Consider the following 15,660-nt stretch of genomic DNA (forward strand, 5'->3'; position numbering starts at 1 on the left):
CCGGTGAATATGAATTATTTCCTCTTAAATAATTCGAACCGAAGCGAAGCTACGCTACATTTTCCCATCGAAACTGTTCGAGCAGGTCCGAGTGATTGAACTTAACAGCTAACCTAATTATGCAAAATGCTACCGCGGAATATTTAACAAATGTAGTACTCTCTTCGGAAGTAATTCTAGTGGATGACCGTGCAAATTAGTGGATTGAAAACGATTGAAATTGCCGGCGAGAGTATCGTATCGATTTTCTTTATTATACCTCGGTCGTATACTTAAAAAGTGACACTTGCATGAATATTTTATAGCGTGCATTTAACGGGAGAGAAGTATTCTTAAAATTTCGCCACGGTTTCACCGTGCACTTTGCTTCCGATCCTTGATCACATTTTTCTCCGGCGACGCTCTCATTATCCTGAGCCCGGTAATCATGCGAAATCACGCGAGAGTCCTTGAGTTATATTCGCAGATACGTCACGGAGGAAATCGGCGAGGAGCATCCATCAGATTTTATCTGGCCGGCAGAGAGTACGGTTCAACTCCCTCTACCCCGAGAACTGGTAATCTCGTTTTATAGATCGGCGCGGAGGGAACCCGACCAGTCGGTCGCTCGTGTTCGATGAAATGATTTAATCAAAAGTAAACGTACGGAAAAATTCTGTCCTCGTGGATCGAGCAAATCCACCATGAAACGTCGCCATATTTCCCTCGCTATCTACGTACGCCGTGTATTTGCTCTGCTCACAGTGTACACACACGTTTCATCGGCCGAAATAACGACGAACGAGTCATCGAGTAAACCAAGTCGTTCACCAACGGAAGATAAAGATTTTCTTAAAAAAATCTCTTATTTCTCTGTCGATCTGCAATCGTGTTTGCATCTTTCTCCAATTGCAACTTTTACATTCCTTGTGTTAACCCTTAGGTCAATAACCGGCTACCCGGGTACCCTTTTGCATAATTCTCGCTTAAAGTATTTGATCTTCGTTGTTTGACACATTTCCTATCCGTGTTTGCCTCGAGTTTAGAATTTTCGTATCAGAAAACTACTAAAATTGGACGACAAAGTAGACGACAATTCTGGTTATAGACATAAGTGTTAAGAACGTGTGGTGCAAACCTGCGTTCCAAGGGCTACACTCGCAATTAGCAGTTAGACAATCAACCGCTTGTCTAGTTCGATGAAAAACGTGCTTCGTTATTCTCGTAGTGGAAAGATCGCCACTGAACGCGGCTAATTAAAATAAAACAAAGATCAACAGACGAGGGTTTCGATCGTTGGCGATTAAATTTCGAACGATTCGTAGATAAAACACGTTCGATTCGATCCGAATGGAGAATAATCGCGGCGGGGATCGTAGGTAGTCGGAGAATCGGGGAACAGAGTGCGTCGTGGTATTATATGCAGCCTTCAGCCGACGATAATTCAGCAAATGCTGCCGCGGAGACCTAACTGCGATTCCGGTCGGACATAACTTCCGCGAGCCGCTATCGCGGAACTCCACACCTCTACTTTATTAAATGTACACACATACCGTGGCTCACCGGTTCGTTCGGATACTCGATACGCGATGATACCGCGTTAAAAAAAAAGGTGTTCATGAAGCGATGCACCGTAATCCTGCTCGATTTGCGTCGGAATTAAGAGCAACTTGGAGAAACGAGTGATCGTAGGAGTTCGATTGCTCGCGTGGTTAATTAGGGAATTGTTCGATTAGTTTTTCGTGTTGTTGAGTAGTGGGTTTCGTTAACCATTTCGCTGCTGGTTTTGTTCGAATACTCGAACAAAAATTGATCTCAGTTTAGCATTTATTGTAGACTCGGTGATGGATAGATAAATAAGAGATTCAAAAAAATTCCATCACGGAAGGGATAAAACGCTTTAACCCTTTGACAGTCTGATAAAATTGTGAATTACGATAAAAAACGGAATTACGGAATTACGTAATCCTACGTCATAGTTATGTCCCTTTTTAACTTTCTTCCAAAGAGTCTCTCTTAAGCTAAACAGTCGAGTATTTGATAAACTGTCGCTGTGTACGAAATATCTTCACTTTGCTCAATATTTTACATTTTATATTTGTGAAGTAATTAACAAAAGCCCAGTGATGCCGTACTATTTGATTATGACAGTAGTGAAAGGGTTAAATGAATTTTTTCGTACACCCAGGTAGATACGACTTGTATAAAAACGAGCTTCGAGAATACACTTTCCGCGTCAAAGTGTCACCGTAACTTTAAACATTATCAATTTCGCCCATCTATATACTAATTTAATTATTACACGATATAACGCCTGGAAGAATTGTTGAGATTTCATTAAAGACAACCCGGTGCACTTGCAGGCCGTGCTCTTCGCTCGGTATCACGCGCGATAACTCGATTAGCCACGATAACCGAATATTTATTAGCCCGCGAGATTTCATTTTGATACCGAAACTCTCCGTGCCTTACCCTCCGTGCAACGATGCGTTTCTCCGACCGGAAGTTGCACGTCGAGGAGTACACGCTCGAATTCGCCGCGAGATACCACCGGCGTGGATTGAAATATTGCGCGCCGTATTCGAAAGGGGTGAATTTCCATGAAATTCCTCCGGCGGTTCCCCTAGGCTGTCCACGAAGACACAATTTCGAGCCATCAACTTCTCATTACCGATTCACCGCTGATAAAGAAAAAAAGTTTCCTCTCGGGTAAAAGGTTTCACTCCTTAAAGGATCCCATATTTAATATTCCCCATGAGGGAAACTTTCACTCGGTCGGGTTTTTCTGTCGCCGCCGCGACGTTTTCGTCCTTGTTCGGCCGTATGCACCTTTGAACGTCCGCACCTAAAATTACGAGCGAATAAAAATTCTTCTCGTTTGCGAGAGTTTCGCGGCGAAACGACGTGTAATAAAATCCACTAAAGAGAATCGCCAACGGTGAAACATCTTCGAAAGGTGCGTACCTATACGCGCTCGATGCGTAATTGCCGCTCCAATTAATGTGCAGCAACACTCGCGTTTCAGGTTGGTGATAAAATAGCACTTTACATTCGGATGTAATATCTCGTCTCGTCACCCCTTCTTTCTTCTCTCGGACGTTGCATTCAGTCGCCGGAACGGGGGGGGCTACACACTTGCCCGCCGATTTATGGATCCGTCGATACAGTTTTGTCGAAATTGAAAGAGCGTTGAAAGTGCCGAGGGGAGGGAAACGGGGAGAGGATCGATCGAGATATATACGGTACATATCGAATTACGAGGGGATTATCGTCGTGCAGAGGGATCAACGCGTAGCCGTGGCGCACGATAATTATTTCTGCGTTAGCCATAATTATTACCGGGGTGGCAATTAATTCCTGCCCGAGCGGCAATTAATTTATCGCGGCTTGATTAATTGCCGCATGCTCAACGCTGAGAGACAGTTCGTTGCTGTGCTGCTGGATCTCCCTTCTTTGCCGGCGATAAAAATCGCCCATTGTAGCCTTTTTTTTGTAGAAGACACTCTGCGACATCTGGGACACTCGGTGTTCCTTTATCTGATTCAAAGTGCTTCCAGATAAATCGTAAATTCTGATCGATTGTTTCTTCGATTAATTTCTGAAATTTTCAATATTTATTTCTGCATTTTTCTGAGATACTAGGTGCAGTTGTGTAGTAAAATAGACCACCCAGGCTATTCTACCGTAGATATTCCAAAGTTCCGCCGCAGTATGGGCATTTTATTAATTGTCCCGATCCCAGGACCTCTCGAAACGTTTTCCCCTGTCGAACAAAAGTGCAGGCATCGATAATGCACCAGCTATCGTATTTTTCACCCGTTATCGAGGGAGGATCGAGCGACAAATGGCGGTCCCGGGAGGTATTGCGTAGATTTTCACTTTTCACTTGGCACGACCGGCCATTTGCGGCGATCTTTGAGCGTAGCGCCCCGGAGAAACGACGTTTCTCAGCTGAGGGATGTGCTGTTTGGAAAACACGATTCGTTCCGTTCCGTGGCCATTGTGGCCCCTGGACACGTCGAATTTTTCGAAATCGACCAGGTAGACGATCCCCTTTCGTCACGCTGGTTTTTGGCCACGCCGGTGAATAGCCGGCCGCGCTGGACACGCGGCAGGTTGAATAAAATCGTCGATCCTTTGCGATACGTGAATTTTCCGATTCACCGGCGTCGCTGACAAAAAGGTGTCTTCGACCTTCGATTCTTCCCGACCTATTGTTCTCGCGTCGAACTGCATACTTCTCTCGTGATAATTTATATATTTCCAGAAATTCCCGTGTCGGTGGAATTTCTTTTTTTCTTTTTTTTAAAGAACACTACAGATCCTTCTTCTACTGTTTATTGGAAACCTTGATACACTCGAGCTTAATTATAAATATTATGGATCGTACAATGCTATATTTACAAGTAATTCGATCGACCAGGTGGATCCTGTTGGTAATTGTCGTGTTAGAAAAGAGATACTGAGAACGAGAACGTTAGAGAATATGGTTCCGGAACGACCAGGAGGGGAAATTAATATTTCGGACAAAAACGTTCACGAAAATAGTGTCAGAAGGCGAAATTCTTGAATAAATATCAAGAGGAGAGAGCCGAGAGCTACGTTTCTTTCGCTCTCCTCCCCGATTCGCGCGGGGTTCATCTCGTGAAATATTATTTAATCCTCACTGGCCGTTCGCGCTCGTGGCAATTCCGCGATGTTCCTGCCTCTCGAGAATTGGAAGAAAAAGGGGAAGAAAGAGTATCTTAGTATGAAGAAGATAAGAGGAAATCAAGACACACTTGGTCGCTGCGTATATACCATTATGCATATGAGTATAAACCTAGATATTGTAGCTGTTTATTGCATAGCGATATTTGTATCATACGATAATGCATTATTCGCGAACATTCAGAAACCTTGGCTTGTGAAATCGTGTCAGTCGGTTGCGTTTTTTTTCTTTTATACTATTCCTCGGCGATGCAGCTGGAAATAATTGGAAGTTCAAAGTCAGAAAATTTCACGGCCTTCTAATTTCTTCTTTCGATACAACATATGCTGATTTTTACGTAAAGTGTGATTAACTATTTGTTCAGCTGCAACTCGAGATTCCGATAATTTTCTTCGCGTTCCTGAATATGGCGAGCAATGATATTAGACATACTTATAAGTACTGAATCTCATCGACGGCATTACGCGCCTGTATATCTAGTTATTTATTTCGATCTCTCACAGTGTCGTTCACACGATCGAAAAAAATGCATTTTTTTTCTAAAATTGTTTTTTAATATTCAAATCTTTTCGCTTTCTTTCGATCGTGCACTCGACAACGGAGACCGTGGCAAAATCCTCGACTTCTAAATTCGCCTTGATTCGTTATTATCGACGAGCGGCAACTCGCTTGTACGCACGATAAAGAAGTTGCGATTCAGAAAGAGCGATCAAGAGAAATAGAGAGAATAGGAAACAGCGTTGCCTGGAAAAAGAAGCGCGAGTTCAATCGTTAACGATCTACTGGACTACGTTTCACTTCATCGACGGTGAATCGACTATTTAGCGGAAAAAAAAAGAAAAAAAAATAGAACGAAGAAGAACAAAATATTAATAATAATTCTAATCACATTTATCACAATGTTCCACAACTTTTCTCTAATTCAATTTTCTATCTATCCGTCTATGCTGATCCTCGCTTCGAAGTACAAAATTTTTCGTCCAAGTACACTTGTGTTCCCCGTTGAGCTTGGGTCTCTCGTTTTTATCGACCGTCGAGTGGAAGTGCCGATTTTGTTGACCGAGTCAGCGGCCAACCGCATTTTACCGACTGTGCTTCTCGCGTACGCAGTGATCGTCCTCGCATTATCGACAGAGAATGATCCTTTCTGTGATCCCCCTCGACACGCTCGTACCGATTGGAAACGCCACGAAAGAGAACGGAAAGGAGAAACTCGCTTGTACATTGAAGGAGGCCGCGTTTAGTTGATTCTACCCTTGTGTGTCATGTAGCTTATGCTGTCGGAGAGCAGCTTTTCCCTGGCCTGTCGTCGCATTCGCGAGCACATGGCCAATATCGTTCCTGCCATTATGCAGAGGAAACCGCAACCCACGCCTATCACCGTGCTGAGAATCGACGATCTGAGGCACACTCTGTCGTTCGTTGGTTCACTGGGTCCTGGAAAATTGTCCAAAATCAATACGAGCAACCGAGACGTTCCTTAATTAATTAAATATAGCGAGGTGTTGAAATAAGTAATCTATGACTCTTTTTATTTGAATATTTAAAAAAAATTAGCATTAATGGTTCGTTCAATTTTACAAACAATAGGGAATTACTTATTCCTCTGTTTAACCCGTTAAGTCCGAGTGGGACTCCAGAATTTTTATTAACCCTCTAAGTTGAGGGGTTCAGAATTTTTTTCAGGGTTGAAATAGTCTCCTTTACACTTGGGATTGGGAGGCTACTCTTTGGAACGCATAAAAATGGGAAAATCATGGATTTCTGGTACGGGAGTCTGCAGTCCCACCGGACTTAAAGGGTTAACCCCTTAACGCTCACATTTTTCTCTATTTGGTCTGCCAAAAATGACCAATTGTAGTGTTTTCTTAATTATTTTCTAGGCGTATATAACTAAGTTTTCCATTTATTTGCAACGCCGTAACTTGCATTTTTACCATAGAATAGAAAACAGTATGGAAAGTGAAAGAAAATAATGAAACAAAATTGCACTTCTTGGAGAATTAATTCTGCACGTGTATTCGAATTAACGTTGATTACCACTTCTGAAGGCTGTAGTTGAATTCTGGAAGAATTCCGTGTCGGCTTCACCCTCTTGTAAAACGCGTAACGATTGGAAGAGGTTGACGTTCTCCGACAAGCTCGTCGCTGGTGTCGAAGGGCCGCCGATTTCTGGCAACGAACGTTTCGCCACGTTCTTGGCGTTTCTCCAATGACACGGTTGGCTCTGCATACGATTCAACGAGTAATTGCATAGCAACAGGTATTGTGAAGTTGGCGAGTTAGTAGGTTATCCTCGATTCGACGATCATTGGACAATCGAACGAGCAATCGTTTCTATACTCACCGGACATCTTCCGTGGCACATTCTCACATCACACTCGATGTACAAAGCCGGCGAACCGGTGAACCTGAACGTCTTCATGTAAGCGAACACTTGCGTCTCAAAGAGACCGCTCTCCGACCAGGATCCACGGAATCTGCTGATCAATTTATCATCGACGGGGCATCCGTACTGATCGATCAGCTGAATCCTCTTATTTCCGCCGTTGTGCGCGTAGCAGTCGTTCACGACGATGTCGAAACCATCTGTCGAGCATCAGAATGTCCATTTTATTTCACCTGGATGATTTAACCCGACGGAATTGTCTATTGTGGAAATCTGTACGCACGAACGTCGTCGGAGTTGGGCAAGTTAGGGAATTTTTTGAAATTATGCGGCGTGAAAAAGAACGTAGAAAGTTTTCATGTTTTCTTTTCTTTCGAGATATTCCAGATAGCGATTTTCATCGTTATCAATCGGGACTGTTGCTCTCGAGAGTACTCTGAAATTGAGTGTCTGGCTGTCAGCCAGCATTCTCAATACCCTGCAAGTAAGTATTTACACTGATAAATTCGACTCTCGAGAGAAACTCGCGATAGCCTTACTCTCAAATGCACACGTAGCCTTAATAAAATTAACGAACAAAATTTCTCAGAATAATATTCGAGAGTGAAATATACCTCCATGACCTACATTCTCATTTCCAAAAGATACTTAAAAGGATTCCTAAAAAATGTAAACACAAACTTCCTTTATCCCCTAATGCATTAAAACGAGAAAGTCCCAGTGAAGGATGATGCGATTATCGCACAAGTAACCCTTCCCTCATTAGCATATCGATCTTTGAAGCGGCGAACCCCTACGCGGCTGATTTTAGCCGTTCCAAGGGAAAAGCTCGCAAAAGATCGGCCGGTTGAATTGTCCCGTTATCCCGTGGAATAACACCGGGCAGATGTTACTAAGCGCCAGGCGATTAGGCCTCCGGCCGAACGGAGAGTAAAGCGAAAATGCGTGCGGTCGTACCGTATTTGCTGCGCATGTAGATAATGAGAGTCAGGGGATCGCCGACGCGAACTGGTCCAGCCACTCTAGTTCCAGTGGTCCCGTAACCGTATCTGATTTCCATGTAGCACTCCGGTGGCTGCAGGGTGAACACTACGGGATTTCCCGTCGCGACTCTGGAAGAAGATATCAGAGACTCCGGCTAGATGCGACTTCCCGTTACCCGCCAGTGGGACAACGTTCCACTCCACGATAGAAATATCCCCGATTTTTATTATCCGTCATTAACACGTTCTGGAGAATTTCACGAAACGTTTGCTATTCCAGGTGTCCGTTATGACTAGATGGATTTCATTTTTGTCCGATACTTCATTTGTCTCTTTCTAATCTTTTCCTGGAATGTTGTGAAATAACGCGGTCACCGGTGGATCTTTTCTGTCGTAAATTCTGGGTCACTTTGGCAAATAGACCCACGTGGGTCACTTGGACAAGTGATATAATTACAGCGTGGGTCACGCAGTCCTGAACGTGTTAATTTGCGAATTTTCACAGTTTCGTTTAGACACTTACTCGACGTCGAGAAACGGAAAAGTGACGGTCTTCCAGAAATCGTAGCCGTACTCGCAAGTCACTTTAAAGTGCTCGTCGAACTCCTCCTCGATCAGCGGGTTGTACTGCACCGTGACCGTGTTCCACATCAGGTTTTTCTGCAACGGCAGGAAATCGAGCGTCGTAAATCGCGCGATAAAAAGCTGCAATACCTCCTCGTTTGCCCGAAATAATGCTCGTCGATCAGCGTACTTAGCTTACTTAACCAGAAAATCGACGTTTACTTATTTCATTCTCTCTGTGCGAGATTTAGAGCACACCGTAGCTAAAGGGTTAACACCGTCCCAGTATTAAAAAATTTCATCGAGCACGCGACACGAAGGAGAATTTTAGCTTGGCTCGGTACAAGTCACGGAGCGTTCACGCGCGTCGAATAAATCACGTTACGGTGGAGTAACAGAATTATTAGCAACGGCGTGCCTTTATGATCCGCGAGCGCTAAAGATCCCCAGCGGGTTCGCGTGTGTGTATATTAATACGTCTATTCGCGGGACACGGTCGATCGTTAAACGTCCCCGTTCCCCGATCAACGAAATAAAACCGTAACGAGCGAGAGAGAGAGCCCGTACTTTTCTGGCGAACGTTAATCATTATTATTCCTTGTCAAAAGAGAAGGCAGTCACGCTGTGATCGTAACGAACCACGCCACTCTCTATCCCTCTGCACCGTGTTCCTCTGTGCTCTTTTTCTACGTACCGTAGGATTCTTTCGGCTGTCCTGATGATGAGTGTTCTCGCCAAGGGTGCCGCAACGATTCAGCTGAATGTAGAACTCGTAGTAGTCGCGGCCTGTCCCGTTCACGTACATGCAGTCCGGGTCGTAGGAGTAGCCTGCAATTGAAATTGATCGTCCTCCGTCAACCGATTTCTCCAGCTACTTCTACGATCGAGCCTGACGTGTGTACATTTGATCGAATATCTTTGGTGGTCGATGAGTTATGGATATTGGATAACTGTTTCACTCGGACCGATTTTCGAAGGATGCACAATGGAGAAAGGATAACAGAGATGTAACAGAGATTCGTCGAGTAGCACGAAAGGTACGCAGGACGATTCTACGGGCAAAAGTAAGTAGAAAATACGGAATAACGTTTTTTCGTAGGAAGCTTAGTTTTCGAGAAAATTGAATTGGAAATTGGTGGGGTGCGCGTGCGTTTGTGGCGGGAAATTTGAAACGGGGGAAGAGGATCGCTGTTAAGAAACGAATTCGTAGGAATGTTTGAAACGGAAAAAGCTGATTACTGTCGCGTAACCTAACAGGAAATGAGGAGTGATAGAAAACAGAGGGAATTCTGTGCAATTTTAACGAACGTATAATTTGGCGGCAAATTTAAACCGAAGAAAGTGTGTCGGTGTAGAAAGACGAATCTTTCGGATGAAAAAGGTTGATTACCGCCACTTAGCCTAACAGGACATAAAATGTAGCGAACTGGCTTAAAAATCAAAGGAGAACGGTGATTATTTATTCCATAGGAGTGGACGTCGGAAACACGCCGAGAGGCGAACAGTCTGCGAGCACGAGTATGGTCAAGAAGGACGCGCTATTCGCAGGTGCATCGCGTGCATCGCGCGTAGAGTAGGCAACACGCGTTATGCTTCTTTCAAAATAACGGAAGCTCGTGGTCCGACCGTGCTAGGCGTTCTCCGAGCTCGCCTTGGAAAAAGGAAAATTCCCTCCTGCGTTTCTCGCCGGTACGGCTAGAGAGAGCCCGCTAGTAGATCGTTTCACGATAATGTTTCTGCCATTAGCTCGTCAGCGTTGCAGCAGTTCGAGCGTTCTGTTGTCCGCGAGGAGAGAGAGATGATGATTGCGAGCGTGAGGTCGTACAGTTCGGACGTGATAGCACGTCCTTCGACGCGGATGCTCGCGAGCACGTCCGCGGGTTCCCGTCGCGATGTTAATTTCTCAAAGGCTCCTTACCCGCTGAGTAGAGCAGCCCGGTGAACGAACCGTTGAAACCGATCCTGATCTTCATGTAGTCGTCCTGGCACTCCGCCTCGATGTCTGTGAAATTAATACGTATTTTCAGAGAGAGTTACATCGATTTCTTTGTGTGCGATATTAAAATTCACAAAAGGTATTTAAATTGGATCGAAAGAAATATGTTTCGGTTAGAACGGAACTCGAGATACAACCGCGATTATATATGCATAGACTTAGTTCGCTACTATTTCGCCCGGTAGAACTATGAAGTCGTAGATATTTCATGCAACATACGCATGAAATACGATCTTTACCGCTAAATACCTCGGTAAATTATCAACTGTCCACGCAGATCGCTGAATAGATAATACGGTAAATATCGCGTAGAATGTATTACACATGCGAGTGTGCTAGCATAAATCAGAAGAAATCCTTTTTCTTCTTCTAACGTAACAAAGTAGTATTCAACGAACGTACAGATCGGCATAAAGCAAAATTCTATTCTCTAAAAATTTCCCCATTCGTCCCACTGCGAAACTCGACCTGCTCCAAAAACCCAACAAACTTTCCAACTTTCCCGTCCAAGTTTCGTTCAGTTTTCATCCAGCGAACGACTCGTCGACATCTCTCCGTTCTCTCGATCGGAAACTTGGATAAACCGCGTTAGCTAGCCGTGAGCTATCACCGCGGATCGAACACAGCGGCTACAATGCCGAAACGGTTGTGCGGTGTCGAAACGGTCGGAAAATCGGGGGCCATCCGGTGGGCGGAAAGCAGCGGAAAACCGGTCGCCGATCACGAGTGAAAGTAAACCGGCGCGGCGAGGAGGCCTCTTATAGGCGCTCTTCGTGGTAAGGAGCCGTTTCCATCGTAAAACGACGTAATCCAGCGGGAGTGTGGAAGATGGACGGCGTTAGATGGAGGCTGCCGATAGTCACACTCGAGGTACGTCCCGATGATACAACGTTTTGCCGCTTCTCTTTCTTTCACTCGGCTCGCAGTTCAGCTGAGCGTGTTTCTGTAGGCTGGTGGACGCGCGTGCACGCGTTGCACGCGTTTTCGTGCGGTATGCACGCACGCTTATTAGAATTGCGGATGCGTGCTTTGTGTTCATCGGCCGGCAAAACGTCCGAGGTTGAACAATGGAGCCCCGGTTACGCAACCGCGATAGTACGCGAGGAAGAGTATTTCGGTGTCCGCGACGAACATTCTTCACTCGCGATTTCGTCCGTGACTCGTACTACGCTGTATCGTGGGAGATTTCGCGTGGAATTAACGAGGGACGATCTGAGGTTTCGAGAGGTTGGGTTACCGGTTAGGGTAGTTCTACCCTAGTTGATAGTATTTCATCGGGGAGTAGGCTTCGAGTGAGATCTCAAAGTTGAAATTTCTGTATGAATGACAGGCTAGTATTATTTTGTACGGTACTGTCAATGAAATTTTGTACTATAATATGTCGTAAGTACGACGGATTTATTTTTCAGTTGGATATTACTCGTTTTCTCTGCTAACGATTTTAGAAACCGTTTTAGCAACCTTATACGTGTATACGACCGCAATTAGTTGGGTTGATAATGTGTTAACAGGAAGTTTTAACATCTCTCGATGCTCCTGCTATGATCTAATTACGATACTTCATTTACAGCATCCCGCAAACTGTTTTCTGATTTAAAATAGCACTGCTTCTCCGTAATAACAACCTACCACCGTCGAATAAGAGAAAAAACTAGCACAACCATTTACCTTTTTACAAAAACGAAACTCCGCGAAATGTAGAATTTAAAGGTTACTCAAAGCTTAAAGTCCTTCATTTAAATCTCGTTACGCCGAACCCGTAAGATTCTAAATTGCAAACGAAACGAACTCCACCTTTGCAAAAACTGGAGTCTACCGGTGGTTGTTAAGTCCGAATTACAGGAACACCAAGTGTGTATCCGGCTGGATCATCACTCTTCGCGTACCAAGCGATCGTTCCGCGAACAACCGAGCTGGTTCATCTTCGTCGGATCGTTTCGTTAATTGCGCGCGTGCTCTCATTTCCGCGCGATTACGATTACCATTCGTTAATGCGCGCGAGAGTAGATAAGTCGAAAATAAGGGAACGAGGATCAAAGGGAAGAGGAACTGGCTACGTTGATAAAGGGGAAGGCGAGACGAGATACTCTCGAGGTCGTAGAATCGAGCGTGCACAGGAGGGTACATTAAAGCTAATGGGTCTTCTTTCGCGTAATTGACGATACCGCGGGTGGCCGCCGCGTTTCCCGCAGAGAGAGAGAGGAGGTCCTTTACGACTTCATTCGAAACGAACTGCAGAGCCTGTGCGAGGAACGTGCCGAATCCATCATCGATAATCATGCACACGGAGTAGCATCCATTTCATGCTTCGTACTTGTACGTCAATCTCTGACGATTCGTATCAATTTACCTCTTAATTAAGCCACCCTTCACCCACACGTCTCTCTCCCTCTCTTTCTCTCTCGAGATCGAAGCGTTAACCTTCGAGGCCAATTACGCGTGGAGGTAATTCACCTCGGTGCGGAGCAGTGTAAATCTCGGAAATTACAAAGCAGATAGAGACAAGGGGCAACGCCTTCGAGGCCGAACAACACACCTCGAGGCTCGATTTATTGGGGGAAAACTGGCGGTGGCTGGCGGCCTCGCAATTTGCCAAATTACGGCCGCCACGGGTCACCAGTTTCCTCGAGATACAAGGATCGATTCTAGACTGCGGATAATCGCCAGATCGAGTGAGAGGAGACGTGTCGAACACGGTGCTCTCTCCGGTGTCCAGAGTGCCGTACGACTTTCCGACACCGTTTTAATTGCGTCCACTCTAACGGTAGCCATTCGCCATCGCGTTCTGAATGCCGGAGCGTCGAGGACGCCGTGGTCCAACGACGATTCCCTTGGATCGATCGATCAAACGCTTCCTGGCTTCGGGCTGGTCCCTTCTAGTTCATCGGCTGCCGCACAAATTGCAATAATAACGGACAGGTGTGTGTGCGTGTGAGCTGTGCTAACGGTCTCCGAGGGTGAAAGCGTATGCTTTCTTCTTCGGGGCTATGGTTGCCAGGGGTTTCGTAGCTGCTCTGGATCTAGACGTTCGTCTTGGAGAAATATGGCAGCAAAGACGAATCTCCCTTTAGACGAGACCTGTTTTTTTCTGTGCTATCGCTACAGCGGAGGTGTAAGAAGTGTGTGAGAACGAAAGAACACTTAACTGAACCAATTGGAAGCACCTTAAGTATCGAGTAACGTGTAAAAGTCAGACGTTTGTCAGGACTAACCTACTATTTCGAATTATTTCAGACTTTACGCTACATTCTGTCGCCATTTTGGTACCGTTTTACTAAACGAAAAATCTCAGCTTCTTGATCTATGTTTTCTTTCTCTAATTTTTTTATGAGAACCTGCAGAGACTTCAAAGTTTTCATTGACTTACGTTGAACTCGAGTAGTGTTAGGCCTGTATCTCCTATGCTCCCGATCCCAAGTCTCCGGATGCCTCTTCCAATCTTCATCCCCGACCACGCCCGTTCCTCCGTTCGCAGCTATACCCTGCAGACCCTGAAGCGTCTGTAGAGCTTGAAGATTCGGACTTAGAGGTCTTCCTTTCAGCGATGGTACCGGTACGTACGCTGCTCCCTCTCCAACGTACACCACCTTGGTAGAAAAACCGACGAGATAAATCAGCAGAATTTCCTATTAATAAAACGACACGTTTATCAACAATTCAACCCTGATTCAGCGTGGACAAATACGAAGCACATCCTATCTTCGGGAGGGATTTAACGTCTCTTTCAGCGACCGCGGGGGAAAAGATCGGCGCGTGACTAACGCTACAGCAAGCTCGTTTCTGGCGTCGGAATCGTCGGTTCGTGAACGATTGCGATGCACGCGCGCCAGGATAATACAGTAAATTCTCTACAAGAGTCAGTAAGTTTGGATTCTACAAGTGACAGTATAGATGGTCCTACGCCTAGGTCTGCGTCATTGCTGCGCCCATGTTATCTCGCTCGCAGTCAGTCAAGCGTGTAACGCTACACCAGTCGGTTTCCTTTACGAGATTACACGGCTCGACAAATCATAATAGAAAAATATAATTTCTTTAATTTTACTTTTTTTCATCCGAAATTTTTCTTAACATATTAATGAGATTTTTCTGATGAAAATGATATCGAACACGATATAATCTGAACAACATTTACTTATTAACACATTCACTGTCACGCCAGATTTACAGGTTGCTGTCAGGCGGCCACAGGAAAATACAATTTTAAGCATAGGATTATAGTATTATGCTTTATAATTTTTTTTTTCAATTGAAAATAATGTCTAGCTTGCTATGATGTTCAAAATTTTTAGTTGACAACATTTATTTTATTTTAATTATTCTAAACATTTGAGGCACTCCAGTCACTGATGACCACCATGGCCATATCGAGGAAACAATCTAACGTTAAAACTTATTGAGTGATTAATTTAATTTCATAATATATCGCTTTAGCGAGACACCGTTTGGTTGCCAATTGTTTATCACATAGAGTCGGCCTACCTCCACGTGCAAAAAAAAAAAAAAATGTAGGGTCGATTCCACTAGTGACAATACAAGTGTTACTGTACTTTGTCCAGTTTGGTGGAGAATATCGTTTAAATGCAATGGAAGTTTACGTGAGTTTTTCTGAATTTCAAAAATTCAGGCAGAATTGTAAATATTATACTGTCTCGCAACGTAAATTTAAGTAAATTAGGTTGAACTGCACAGAAAAAACAAACGGACGCAGCATAACGTGTAGTTATAATTGTTATGACATGTAAATAGAACGATAAATTTAGTGTAAATATAGAAAACGTATAATATAATTTATTTCATGGTATTGTAACAAGCAAACGTTGAATAAATTCCTAAATCGTATTAAAAAAATCATTTAACACAATAATTTCAGCTTTATTATGATTATTCTTGATAAATGACCACAGGTCAACTTGATTTTTAATCGATATAATCTTCAAATTCAGTGTGAATAGAGAAAATGTGTAATATAATTCATTTCACGATATTATAACAAACAAACATTGAATACATTTTTCATTCGTGTAAAAAGAATTATTTA

General features: G+C 44.2%; 1 protein-coding gene across 1 annotated transcript in view; it reads right to left on the reverse strand.

Annotated features, from left to right (window-relative positions):
• Positions 1-5,929: 5,929 nt before the first annotated feature.
• Positions 5,930-15,660, reverse strand: part of LOC108580135 — a 73,604-nt gene continuing 63,873 nt past the window's right edge. The window contains exons 4-11 of the mRNA XM_017943801.1: positions 13,990-14,209; positions 10,545-10,628; positions 9,321-9,454; positions 8,586-8,722; positions 8,037-8,191; positions 7,038-7,279; positions 6,731-6,917; positions 5,930-6,127 (exon numbers count right to left, since the gene is read on the reverse strand). Coding sequence (XP_017799290.1) covers positions 5,931-6,127; positions 6,731-6,917; positions 7,038-7,279; positions 8,037-8,191; positions 8,586-8,722; positions 9,321-9,454; positions 10,545-10,628; positions 13,990-14,209 — 1,356 coding nt within the window. The 3' untranslated portion in view covers position 5,930. The remainder of the gene's footprint in view (positions 6,128-6,730; positions 6,918-7,037; positions 7,280-8,036; positions 8,192-8,585; positions 8,723-9,320; positions 9,455-10,544; positions 10,629-13,989; positions 14,210-15,660) is intronic.

This window comes from Habropoda laboriosa, unplaced genomic scaffold, assembly GCF_001263275.1.
Source record: "Habropoda laboriosa isolate 0110345459 unplaced genomic scaffold, ASM126327v1 scaffold2, whole genome shotgun sequence".
Lineage (NCBI taxonomy): Eukaryota > Metazoa > Arthropoda > Insecta > Hymenoptera > Apidae > Habropoda > Habropoda laboriosa.